This window comes from Ischnura elegans, chromosome 3, assembly GCF_921293095.1.
Source record: "Ischnura elegans chromosome 3, ioIscEleg1.1, whole genome shotgun sequence".
Classification (NCBI taxonomy): Eukaryota; Metazoa; Arthropoda; class Insecta; order Odonata; family Coenagrionidae; genus Ischnura; species Ischnura elegans.
The window spans coordinates 33,550,591-33,564,764 of record NC_060248.1 but is presented as its reverse complement, the minus strand read 5'-3'; the positions used below and the strand labels follow the sequence as shown (position 1 = coordinate 33,564,764).

Sequence of the window (14,174 nt, the reverse complement as noted above, 5' to 3'; positions counted from 1 at the left end):
ATTGCCAATCCCAAATTAATGCATTTTATTGGTACATGTGTCATTTATTGCAGTCAAAACCTCAGTAATTATAACTAAAACGATTAAATACGAAAATTTCACGTTCTTCTGTTTTTGCAGATTGCATGGGTTTTCATGAGGTCATTCACTCCGGCATTGAATTGAAATTCAATTAGATGATTCGGTAGATGGACGGGAAAGAAAAGGAAAAACGTCTTTCTCCTTCAGCCATTTTTCCTAAGTTTAGTATGAAAAATTCAAAAATTGCGGCCCATTTTTTCATGATTAACTAACGTCATAAAAGTTTAGCTTCAGTTAGCCGTTCACATTGACCCGATACGTGCTGGAAAATACAGTTCTTTAGAGTTTTAATGGTGACGAACCACATCATGGAAGCGCGAGGTTGAGATGATGAGATGATGATGCCATAATTTTTTCAACAGAAGGGGTAAGCATGCTGATATTTAAACAGAATTGCCTCGAGAAGTAGGCGACTGATCAAAAAAATGGAAAGATACGGATCTCTGCATTTTTCAAACTCTATCACAATCGGCAAGAGTATAATAATGGTGAATGAGTCCATAATGAGTATACTTCATGATCGTTGTCATAGCACGCTTGACTCATAATCAGTCTTCGTAAATTTCAATTTATAATAATTTGGTAATCTTGCAGACTTATTCATTTAGAGAGTATCATCAATGTGCCGGTAGTTCTCGTCTTCTTTGTAAATCCTATGTTTTTAATTTATTATAATTTTTACTACAATATTTCAGCATGATAGCGGAAGCTTAAAGGAATTTGTTAAGCGGAATCAATTGCCAAATTCACTTGTGTGGAATGCTGCAGATAATATGGAGTCAGCATTTAATTTTTGTTTTCTTACATGCATAAATATTCAGTGAAGGTGCATATCTCCAAAGTTAGTTTTTTTCTCTGAAATAAGAAAATATAAAAGCCAAATTGGATGTTTACGTTGATTAATTTATAGCTTCACGAATGTTAAAGAAATCCATGACAATATAGTCATTGTACACGTAATTCATGTCTTCGTTTTTAGAATTTTTTATGGTCAATATGACTGCACATGTCCAAAACATATACGAATTGTACGGTGAAAAACGATATTCGTACACTAATTACACAATGCACGGTAAATAATTATGCGAGTAGCGGAATAATTTCACGATAATTTATTTTAAAAGAGGGTATCATGAACTTAAAAGGCACGCATTTGTATCAAATGTAATTAAAAACTAAAGAATATAGTTGAATAATAATTTTATTTGAGGATATAAAATCAATCCAACTTCGATTCGATACTAATGCTTAAATCACAAGTGAAGCGTTGTTTTTAAAAATCTACCTATCCAATTCATTTTCTTAAAATTCTTAAAGATGACTTTATTTCCTCTCCAGGCAACGAAATAGTTACTTTCTTGACTGTTAAAGAGTCGCCACCAATGCGAAGATACCATTTTATTCAGCCATATTAATTCATTCAAGAATGCTCACTGCTACGCCATCGCTACATCGCGCGGAAACGTGCAGGCGACACTCTCACACAGCCGTTTGGACAGGTTATGTACGTCTCCGATTGAGTATGATTCATGTCAGTGTGGTCCATTTTTCCCGTCGATCGTTCCGACGACTTCCGCAGAGAAAGAGGTTTATGGCTCAACTTCCGATTCCCTTAGGCGCACTAAAGGAACAGCCATCAACCGACTCGAAACGACTTCGACTGATTTCCGCACGCCTCTCATCTCGACGGCCCCGTAAATTTCCCACGCGCTATTACGGGTTAAGCTATTTCGGGTAGGAAAGAATTTGCTGTGTTTCTTACTATTTTCGACCAATTCACTCCTATTTTTTTCTTTCTAGCACTAATAGCCTTGCTTATCTCCCTATTTTTGTGAAATAATTCTTCATAGCATTAAATTTTTTAGTGGAAAAAAAACTTAACAGATCATCCTTAGTGGAGTCTCGAGTACTTCAAACCTATGCCATGCTTAAGTAAAATTCTTGCTTTCTCTGTTTGGCATTTCCTTTTTATCAAAAAAGTGTTTACTATATTCAAAAATGAATATTTAACAACATAGGTAAAAAAATTATTTGAATTTTAAATTTTATGATAAAACGGTTAGCTGTGGCAGGATAGTTTTTCTGTCTGAATTCGTGTTGATTGGACTATAATATTTCAAAAAGGAAATTTTGCTGCGACCATTGCACCGTTGGAAAGTTTATGGTTAGGGTACAAAAAACAAACTTTCATGTTGTCTTATAATAATAACATTCTAATTACCGACATGATTAAGAATAGCCTTAGTCCCTCTGGAAAGCTAAGTATCTCTTGCAGATTACCTGATTTTTAAGGTATGGGCATATTTATTGAGCAAAATCCAGTTTAATTAAAACCTGGGATAGTATTCAAATGCCACGATCATAAATGAGTCCTGTTTTTGAACGAACAACCTTGTTATTGTGTTTGACTGAGCATGCTATTTCCTCTTCTTGGGATAATATTGGTTATTAAGTTTTGCAACTTCCCTTGCCTCTAATCATACATTAATACTTTCTTCATTAAGCCCTGGATCGCCCTTTCTGGAACCATTGTAGAAGTTAATTCATCTTTGCTTCACTTGGCTACAATAGTTCAACTCCATTGCCGATTTCATGTGCATTATCGTTCATTTCGTCGTGGTCGTTTTTTATGGCTATGGGAAAAATCCATTCTTTTTTTATTTCATTGTCTAAACATTTTCTCCATTGATTTTCGAAACTCCTTCCCAAAATTACGAGGCTTTGTTTTGCGATACATTGTTTCACTCAATTCTCGCTTATTCAGGGAGTAGATGTTGTTGTGACTAATGCTGATTGATGTTGCTCCGTTAGAAAGTTTATGACAATTTTTACAGCTAGAGGAAATATTCGTTCGATTATTTTTATTTCCTCAGTATCCTGCAGTTGAATTTGAGAACACCACATAGTTGGACTAAAGAAAAATACGTATTTTTCCCCGTAATAAAGATCATTTCAATTTCCATAGCAAAAGTTAATATTCCATTGATTATTTGATGTTTCACCACTATTCTTCCGTTGAATTTACCGCAGAGGTGGACTGGAGAACAATACGCATATCCCACCGCTTTTTCCATGTCTTCTCTTCGGAATTTCACTTTCACGGTCAACGTTGAAACAGGCTGTCCCGCATGTTTCCGCGTGTCTTCCGGGAGCGATTTGACCAGTCTAGCCTTTATCGCCGTCCACCTCTGTGCGTCTGAAACACATCCCCACTTCCTTCCGACCATTCCGTTTCGAGGGCACTCGGAAGAAATGCACGACACCCGGGGGTCGCATCGCCCGCAATGACGATGCAGAACAAGTGGAGGACCATTCTGCAAAGTTTTCCGAGCGACTTCCGAAATTGAATTTGAAGGGGGAGCGCATTGTCTCCGTGACAACGGAAATATCGAAGCCTAAACATTTGACGAATGATGCGATGAAACGACTTTCCCTTGGAGAACAACCTTACTGTGACGATCAATACAATTAAGGATTTTGGAGTCGGCCTCTGTATGTATTCGATACCTCCATTGCACAAACGCTCAACAATCACTCACCGAATCAAATCCGCTCATCTACTACTACAAGGGCTTCTAGATGCATCTTATAGAATAGAAGCCCTTGTAGTAGTAGATGAGCGGATTTGATTCGATGGGCGACTGTTGAGCGTTTCTGCAGTAGAGGTATCGTATTGTCACTCATCCATTTGCATGGATTTACAAAAGTCGCCACTTTGAGCGACTCGAATTTCACAAAGAGACGAGCTAACCCTACTTCTGCTAACCGAAAATTATATTCGCGGTGTTGTGATACATCAAATTAAAACCTACTTAATGATCTTCATCTTATTATTATAAATCGTCAATCAATCAATGATGAAAAAAATGAAATTACAAGAATATAATAAAATACTTGAGCGATATGGATAAAAAATATTTATTATTATATAGTAAATCATTTATCACAAAAAGACGGAGGTCAGACGGTTTTGTAAATCATCGTGAGCTAGGAGTGTGAGAGTCAAGATAAAAGTAGGTGGGCTAGAACTTGAGCATGTAGAGCAATTCATTTATTTGGGCAGCAAATTAGAGTAAAAGAGGTACTGAAGTAAGAACACCAGGAAGAAATTGCGGAAGCGAATTACGTTACAATATGCATGTATACCATTAATATTTCGGTGTATGCATGTAATATGAAAGCTATGAAATAATGTTTTTGGTAAAATCGGAAATTGGCTTCAATAAAATGTACTAAGTTTCAGAGGGTATGCCCTATACCATTTAGTTGTCTATCTATCATATTAGTGTGAAATTATTGATCAGTAAATACCAGGTAACAAACGGTAACCTTTCTGTAACAAATTCAGTATGAATGTAGTTCCATAACCTCTTTGTTGTCGCTCTGTTGTCGTAGAGAGATACTAGATTCACCGTTGCAAACTCACATTAATTTTGGTTATCCAGCGAGATGTTGTAGGCTCAATATCCATCTTTTTTTGTTCTGAAGTAATGCTTCAAATTGTAATACTCAAAACACTAGTTAACCAGAGATTTTGCAATCCTTCGTTACTCGCGCGAAAAATATGCATCTTATGAAATGCTTAACCTATGAGTATGTTGTAAATTTCGAACGAATCTTCCGCCACCAAGAAACCAGTAATATCTATATACTATAAAGTATATCTATATATCGTTGTTGGTTCTTTTGCTATTCTTATTGCCACCCCTATGGCCTTGACTGTGACCTTACAAGGTCAACGGTTGAATTTTCATAAATAAAATTGTTATTTTCGGTTTTCTCGTGTCCGAAATCCATGAATTGAGATCTTGGCCAATGAAATTCAGTATTTTTTCTATCTCGATTTTTTAAAAATTGAAACCCCGTAAGGTAAATTCAAAATTTTGGCTTGGACTAACATTGTGAGGTCAAAATTGTAAAAGTTTTCTTCCACCCAACAAAACTTAGGACCTCACCCCATAAGTATGCCAATTTTCATGTATACTGCTTATTAGGCGAAGTTATTAAAATTAGAGGTCAAAAATGTCACACAACTAGTGGGACAAGTCTGTACAACATCTTCTTGGATTTCCCTCGATATCCCGATTTGCTTCTAGTTGCAAGGGAACGCCATTTAGGGGAGAACTGGCTCAATAACTTCACTGGACAGGTCATAATACCACAATATATATAATCAGGTAAAATACTGTAATGATAATTTAAAACCTAATCCCTTCCGTTGTCGTGAAAATAATGAAGCTCTAAACCATACTGGTTCAACGTAGTTTATTTATTCCTAAACTGTGTGGGCGTGACCTTTCTATCTTTAATTCTTCTTCCATCCTTCTAAAAATCGCAAACGATGTCAATATTTTAGGCAAAAAGAGGTTACAAGTGTTACAATCGGTTCATATATTAGTAGGGAAATTATTTTCACATGAATTTTTACAGACGATTAGATTGATTTTTTAAATAATTTTTCATAGTATTCTGAGCATATCTCAAGGATGCTTTAAGCACACATATGATGTGTACGTTAACTAAAAGCCTCGAATTGGACCGCTACAAGGAAGCGAGAACTTAATGGAGAGTAATTTTGACTGTAAAGGCTTAAATGGAAGTAAAAATTCCAATGTAAGAAAAAAAAAATGGAATGTCGTCGTGGTATGTCAAAAAAAAAACTCATAACGTGATTTCATGAAGTCATTCCAATCCTTGTCGCATTGTAGAGGCCAAAAATCGATTGATTATAAATTTACTCCAAGATGTAAATATTTTTTTATCGCGGCTTAATAATTATAAACTCTTCCCCCAGCCACCACGCATAGTAGAGAGCCCACCTCATGGTGGCGCTCCCGTCGTTTCATAGCGGCGATCGTAGCAGTCAAATGAATCATTGTCTCCCGTGACTTGGTTTATAATCCAATTTCAATCCCCAGCCTGCACCATAGGGGCTGTCACTCCGGATTCTCGCGGGCGCCGGCGCCTCCAAGCTTTCCAGGCTCCCAGGGGTACTTCCTCTCTCCCCTCAGGGTCCGTCCTTCCCTCTTGCTATGCAGCAGAGCGGCCATTCAATCACAAATTTAATTTTCCCGAGTGAATTTTTGTATTCATACCGATTTCCTGTAAATTTGAATTCTAAATTAGGATGATGTTTAATAAAAGAAACGCTTAATTATTTTTCTCGGATGGCTTTGGAAGACATTATTATGGATATTTCACGAGTGAATGAAGCTTTTACTTGAAGAGCAAAAAGTTGTTTGAAAGTGCATGGATGGGTAATATAACTGCATGTATGGTATCTGAAGGCAGGGAACTATCTCTTTCCTATGAAAATGAATTTTTAAGCTGCCTGATTACTGTCGTATTTACAAGGAATGCAATTCTTGAGGTCCTCGCCAAACCTACCATAACCGGTAAAATACTCTCTCATTTCTGGCTTTTTCCATCTACTTGAATACCGATGTCTTTATCCATTTTTGTTATGTTTTCAAATTCATTTTTTTGCCCTCCCCTGAATTTATACTTTGCTATGTTTATGTTTACTTACTGTTAGTAAAAATAATTATATACTTGATTACCTCAGGCTACATTTTAAAAGATATAAATTCATATATTTTTGCCAATATATCCTAAATATATTTCGTGTATTTTTGCCATAATAATTAGTTGCACTAAGGCATAAACATCTGTGACTATACAAAATTATTATAATGAATAAAGGTGAAATCATTTTTTACCTGCAATTTTTTTAAACTTTGAGGGAGCCTATTCTCGCGGTTGGCTGGTCTTTCCCGGATTTCCCGAGAGGTCCTTCCCCATTCCTCACATTATCCTCTCCTACATCATTCTTCCTACGCAAACACTCCAACTCAGTCCACCCACTAGAGGTACAACCCTCGTCCCCCGACAAGTCCCTGGATGTCCTCCGCGGCATACCGAAGACGGCGAAACTTGAACATCCTCCCTCCCATAGCTCCGAAATTCCTGTTTCCCTGCGTACAGTACTATAAAATCTTACGGCGTTAGGCATCACACGATTCTGAGGCTGGAAGAGTCTATTCCCTCAAAGTATGCAATAACAGATGGAATTCAGTCACCGCCCGGCAAAAGTGCACGATTTTCGTTGTCAACTTTAACAAATATCACACGACTTGAATGAACTTGAACGCAACCACGTATAAACCGCAGTGTGTTTTGGAGGTGCTATTGTTTATTGATTAACTGATCTGTTGCAGAGATACCGGTTATTAATTGCTCCAAAGAGGTATCTAGTACGACTCGGATTGTCATTGTTGGTAACACTGATTTTCTAGTTCTTATTATCCCCTGAATTTCTTTCCCCTACTCAACAAAAAATCTTGAATTTGAAAACTTTACTTCAATCTTTTCGTCTGTAAGTTTTCATGTACATTACAGACAAATTTTGTATAAGTTTACTGTATATACCCTGTAAAGTTCAAAATGATGGCATGGAATTTAAGCGTATAGTTTATTTTTTTTTAAAAAAGGATAAAAGCTTCCCGTCGAGGAGGCATGCATCCACCTTTAAAATTCGCCTTATTGGTAGCAATGGATATAAGTCATGATTTGTAATAAATATTTTAATTCTTCGTAAAATATACATTTATTAATTGTTATAAAGACGAAAAACTTCAAATTTAATTGGTATGTTCTCTAGCATTTCATGTAGAAAAGTCATTCTAATGTATTGATCACATTGAACAATTCCTTGCTTGCTCCCAACCCCCGACAGCGTTGATGCTTCGGTCCAATGAGTTTCAATCCCTTCCCACAATACCTCTCAACACTTCCTCACATTAGTTTCTCCTGTCTCGACGTGATACGGGTCTTCCCCTTCCCCACAAGAAATCCCATGCACCCCTTCCCTTCCCCTTGTCTTCTGTCGAAACCGTGTAAATGTCACACAACACGGTCGCAAGATTTCCTAGCTCTGCTGAGGCGTATCGTGAATTTACCCCCTTAATTTTTCCGCGCGTAAGTCTCAGGGATCGGAGAGAAGTCAGAAAGCTCTGCGTAAATTTGCCGATGTGATGAGCAAAGTCGACTCACAGGAAGTGGAATTTGCTCAAGTATTCTATTATCATGGTGGTTTTTTATGGCGAAGATCTTTATTCTAGTTTTTTGTACATACTTGGATAAGAAGTAGCAAAACTGTTATCCTAGCATCGCTCATTAAATTAGAAATTTTAAAAATGAGACGAAATCGAAGTAACTTAATCGCTCATATCATATATGCTTGACGGATTAAAGAAGATATTCGTGGAAGGAGAAACCGGAGGGAAAAAATGCAAACGAAGGCCTATACTGAGTAGCATAGGATAGGCTATGATGGACTTATAATAGGCTAGGAAAGAAATATGAAGGATTGTTGACAGAAAACTGAATAGAGAGCTACGTCACACCAATCTTAGGATTTCTTACTTAATGCGATTTTTAGCATGACTTCAATGTCCCATAGTCCGTTTAACGTTTATTTTAATTAGTAATTAAAATATGTTCTTTTGCCGAAATAAATTTGCAAAATACGTAGAAATTTCTGTTTTTTCCTCTCAGAACAGCGAAGTCTTATTTTTACAAAAGATAAAAAACTCGCTGCAACCTTCACATCACACAACCATTTACCAATAAATACCATCCAACCATAACCATCACATGCTTGAGACGAAAAAGGAGTAACTTAATCGCTAATATCATGATGCTTGACGGATTAAAGAAGATAATCGTGGAAGGAGAAGTGGGAGGAAAAAAAGGCAAACGAAGGCCTATACTGTATATAAAACTATTAAAGCATATAGTCATGTATGACGCGCAGGTCAACCTTTGGCTTTTTTGCCCATGTCATGAAAATTTTCAATTACTAAGCGCAGGACGCCCGCAGAATCTTGGCAAGTAAAATCCATATTCTCTTAACCTTTGAAATTTTATAAATAAATGTTTTTACATTTTCCTGTGACTTCGATCACAAAATGATGTTAGGACTTTGCACCTTATAAATGCTGTGTACCAGCGCTAATTATTCGAAAAACATCTTCAACGGGATGATGTGTTCTTCCCGTTTCTAAATAACCATTTTTTCAAACCCTCGCAGTCATGAATCATCCGACAAACTGGTATGTTCCGCTGGCCGTATGAACTCTCTCCGATATATTTTTGCAGAACTTGTTCATGATACGCAACTCGTTCTCCGAAACGCCGTGACTGCACATTTCTGTTTATTTTTATTATTTATTAATTTTTAAAATTATAATGGCTGAACATTAAACTTAATTAAAACGCATCGTACCGATCATCGAGACTTTTAATATGGTCGATTGGCTTCTTCGTATACAGCGTCATTATCAAGATCAAACAGAAAAAAATCCAAATTCTCGAGCCATATATGTGCCAAGGGTAAAAGAAGAGGTCTTGGGAAGATTAGGGAAGGGCTGTTATTGAAGGATTTTTACCGTTTTAGGATTTTTTGAGTGCTCTACGGGAGGGTGGGAAGAAAGAGATGGCCAGTGGTAATGACATCATAGGGGTGGATTTGTGGAAAAGATTTCGAATCAAAAACAAATCGTTATAAGGGGTTACAATTTTAATTCTGTGATTTCAGATAAAAAAGTAAATTTGAAAGATTATAATTTACCTTATTCTTCAAGTTTTTTTTAATAAAACGCATCCAATTAGGAACTACTAAAGTTATTTAGTGTGTGGCTGCTATTTCGGTTGAGTGATGACGATATTAATGTGTTTTTTTTCCTCTTCCTCCCTTCCAGCTCCGTCGCTTGGTGGTGCGTGGGGATTTGGCTTGCACCAAAGAGGAGGCGGCGGCTCTCGCGGGCATCCAGCTCCGCATCGAGGAGTCGTGGGGCGCCGGCGCCCGGCCCCCGCCCCCCACCCTCCGCACCGCCTCCCCTGGGCCCTCCTCCATCTCGGCGGCTGCAGCCGCGGCCGCCGCCGCCTCCGGGGGCCCCACCGCCTCCGCCACAACCACCGCACACGACACCACCGACCCCTCCGCCCCGCTCGGATCCATCTCGGAGGACAAGGTGAGACAACGAGTGAAGCCGCGATCACAACTACTCAACTGAACTTAATATGGCGTAACTAAGGATTGCTCCTTCGAAAATGCTTTCAAAAAAATCCAGGCGTAAAGCGCACGTTTTATTTTTTAATTTAGGTATTTTTGCATTCATATTTTATAATGCGTGAACTAGTTCACAACATTTATGCTGGCTTGACTCAATTTAAAATTTTCATAAGCTGAAGCTTAGCACGTTTTTATTTTAGAATTATCCAGTAGCTAGGATCTTTGCCTCCCGTTACATTTATTTATACTATGAAAGGCTCTCATAAATTGATATCACGACTGATGCACGGTCTGAGCTGTGCATGGTGGAATATTTAACAATAGGTTTGGGTGGTTTTTAGTCAAGTAAGTTTTTGTGAACGGTTCTAAACTGAATCTAAATTCCTAAATAAAAAGCATATACTCATGTATGACGCGCAGGTCACCCTTTGGCTATTTTGTCCATGTCATGAAAATTTTCATGTACTAGGCGCAGGACACCCGCAGAATCTTGGCAACTAAAATTCATATTCTATTAACTTTTGAAATTCGCATTTTTTCCAGAAAAGGAAGGACACCTCAAAGCAGTTACGCAAAGAAATGCTTAAAGATATTTCTTGTTTCGCTCGTTCACCAATTGTGAAATGCGCTTCAGATTACTTCGAAAATTAAATAAAAATATGCATAACGCGCACGTTTCACCTGGGAAATTAGGTATTTTTGCATTCACATTTTAAGAGATTGTATGACACCCGATCAACCGAGCTTATCTTGCCTTTTTTAATGACGTTTTTGTATAAAACTTAAGCTGTAATGTCAATCTCATTTTTATTCCCCAAAAATCAACCATTCAAAATTAATCTCTTTTTCTAGGAACCTCTTCGCAATCTAATGAATTACTTAAACGCATTCTAAAACGTGTAGTAAATATCACAAAATTAAAGCAAAAATCAATTACAGTAAGAAGTAATTGCAGGCGATAATGATAAAAAATCAGACGTTTCACAATTCTCAAGAAATTTTTGGGTTATGCAGATTATACCCTTGCCTAAGTTAATAAGTTTCTCAAATAGGGATGTTTTACATCTAATCGAATGATGAGGTAAAGTTTGACAATTTAAATCCAGGCAATTATTGTCAAGGGTGTAAATTATCTGCTCTTAAAATATCAAGGTGAATGCTTATGTAAACATCAATAATGCATCACGGAAAAAGATTGTCGAACAATGCGACGAGCGGTGATGCGTCGTCTTAGGAGGGTCCAACTCAAGCTCTCAGATACAAGGGAAATATAATGTTCATGAAAAAAGCTTAATACTTTCTTAGATTGTACTTCATCGGCTATGATACAATTATTTGGACTTTTATGGCGAATCTCTTATGGCAACGACAGTCTAAGTATGTGAAAATATTGTCGTCAGCTACTGGAGTATCAATTTCGTCATATAAAAAAACTAATAACAAATTCGTTATAAAATGGGAATGATGATAAAATTAAATGAGTCATGGGACATCTTTTTATATTGATAACATATTAATACTGTAATTGACGAAAAATCACGCTTGCCATATATAATAACTCTAAGAAGAGCTCAAGTAGCTTGCGAAAGTAATATTTGTAAAGTCTTAAGTATTTTTTGCCCGTCGTCATCGGTAAGACTCGAAATATGCGTGAGAATATTTTATTCTGTGCAAGAATATTTCCAAAAATAAAACTTAAAAATTAAGATATTACCAGGTATCATCAACTAATAATTAGTAGGTACCAGCCCGGTTTATAAATTTTGTTTTAAGTAGTGATAATAGCTCTTGAAATGATGAAAAATGATCTATCATATTATCACATTGAATTGGTGAATTCCTAGAAAATTCTTTCCACTTTTATCCAAATAAATCTCACGACCATAGACGGGCAAGAATTTTGGCGGCTATCGTTTCATTGGAACACTTTTTTCCCATCGTTCCCAGAGAGATAAGACTGTTCCTCCGAGAACGAGTATTCCAACGAAGCGTCATGCCCCAAAATTATTTCTCTGCTGGAATCCCGAGAACTATTTATAAATATAATTCGCTGAGAAAGGACTAAATCCATGTTCATCATTTCCCTGATTTAATTTTAAGATTACGCTCCCTTCACCTCTGTGATCATGAATTCCATTCTTTCCTCGCAGATTTCCGCATGTCTTCCACCTTAACTTTGATTTACAGAGAATTTCCGTGTTTGAATATGGGCCTTTGGTTAAAGGCACTTCAACCGGATTCGTAAATCAAGAAGGATGGGAATTCTGTCAAGGTTTAGAGATCGTTGGCGCGCTGCGGTGCTACCTTCGTACGTCCGTATATATGTAACCTATGTGCCTACATCGTTCGAGAATGTCGTGGTGTGGTTAGCGACTTCGGTCTCGGATAAACTCGTTGGTTTCAGGAGCACATTTCCGCGGTAAATTTACCAACCTTGAGCGACCGGGGCCAATGTCTTAAAATAAGCCGATCAAGGAAAACCACTGGCACCGAGCTCTCGGAAGTACATATTCGCCGCACGTGGGCGTGGACTCAGCCCGGAAATGTGTCGAGACCCAACTCGTTAGAGGATTTACCACACACGACGATCAGATGTGGTTCATCTTGTCCGTTCCGTCTGCCGTGCGTGAAAAAATATTAGTTAATTAGGGGAACTGAAACTAATGCCAGTAGTTATTTTGACTGGCAGCTTGTACTTTTTCAAACTATCCATGTCATGAAAGCGATTTAACATATGGGTTAGTTCTATGCGCATCTGTAAATCAAATAGTATATGAAGACTTTTTGTTTTCCTGCTCTATCTTTTAAATATATTTTTATCAATTTCAATCGTGCAAGTGTCATTTTCAGTTTCAGAGAACATTGTTGAGTATCTGTATATTTTTATGCACTCTCTCCTTAACACTCACCTCGTTCTATGTCACTTTTTCCCCTTGGCCATGTGAGAGCTCTTAGCTTCACAGTCGTGAGTGGTTTCATTTCAAAAGGTCTGTTTTAATGAGAAACATTTCTTGAACAAAAAAAAAACACTACAATTTACGAAAAAAAGTATGCACAATCACCCTTCTACTTACCTGTTGTTGTATAAATGAAAATATTCAAAGATAATTGAAGAAGTTTATTGTTTTTTATTTCATTTTTTGGAGGAGATAATTATTTATAGTAATGATACCGTTGGTATTTTTTCTTCCAGCTAATTCGATTACCAAGGCTTTATAATCTCTGAATTTGTTTCGTTAGCAGTAGTTAGTTGTTCAAAGAAAGAAGTTTCTCATATCTACTCTAATTTTAATTTCAATTGTCATTGGTTACATAAAAAATATGCCATTTCTGGTGCATCGTAAATACCATGTGGATTCATTGCCAATGATTCAATGCCATTTCAGCGCCACTCGTTGCATTTTATAATTCACGTTTTGTTAGTAACTATAATCTCTCTGCTCCATTGGTCGGGGTGGTGTCATTTCAAAACGCACTACAAAATGTGAGTTTTTCAAGTTCCAATAATGAGGTCACTCTACTAATTTTTGAAAAAAAAAGCGTTCGTGCAGCCCCCCAAACGATGTTCAAATAAATTTTTTTGTCGTCATTTTTCTTCGGATCCCGCCATTTTTTATTCCCCTTTATTCCATATATTTCTGTTCCTTTTTCTGTGTAAGGGAGACTTTGGTATCCGCACGCCGCACGAGCAATGCTCCCTTCGTATTGAGATCCATCACAGACTTCATTATCCATTATTTCCCTCTTACTCACCCGGCGCTAACCTTGATCATTAATGAATGCAATTTTGTACAAAGAAGAAACATCCGAAATTTTTATCTGGCCAAAAAGAGGTAAAATATTTACAACCACCTGCAATTTGAATGGAGATCCTCTTGACTTTTTTGATTAAATTTCAGGAATCATGCGAGATTGTTGCATTCCGATGTCAATTTTTTTTTTTAAAGATCAAAGTATTTAACTAAGCTGGTGAACATTTCAACGGGCTCTGTGGAATGTAATAAAAATAAATCAAAAC

General features: G+C 37.1%; 1 protein-coding gene across 1 annotated transcript in view; it reads left to right on the top strand.

Annotated features, from left to right (window-relative positions):
- LOC124155644 (1-phosphatidylinositol 4,5-bisphosphate phosphodiesterase epsilon-1-like) overlaps positions 1 to 14,174 on the top strand; it is a 359,516-nt gene that overhangs the window by 233,775 nt on the left and 111,567 nt on the right. The window contains exon 5 of the mRNA XM_046529648.1: positions 9,843 to 10,115. Coding sequence (XP_046385604.1) covers positions 9,843 to 10,115 — 273 coding nt within the window. The remainder of the gene's footprint in view (positions 1 to 9,842; positions 10,116 to 14,174) is intronic.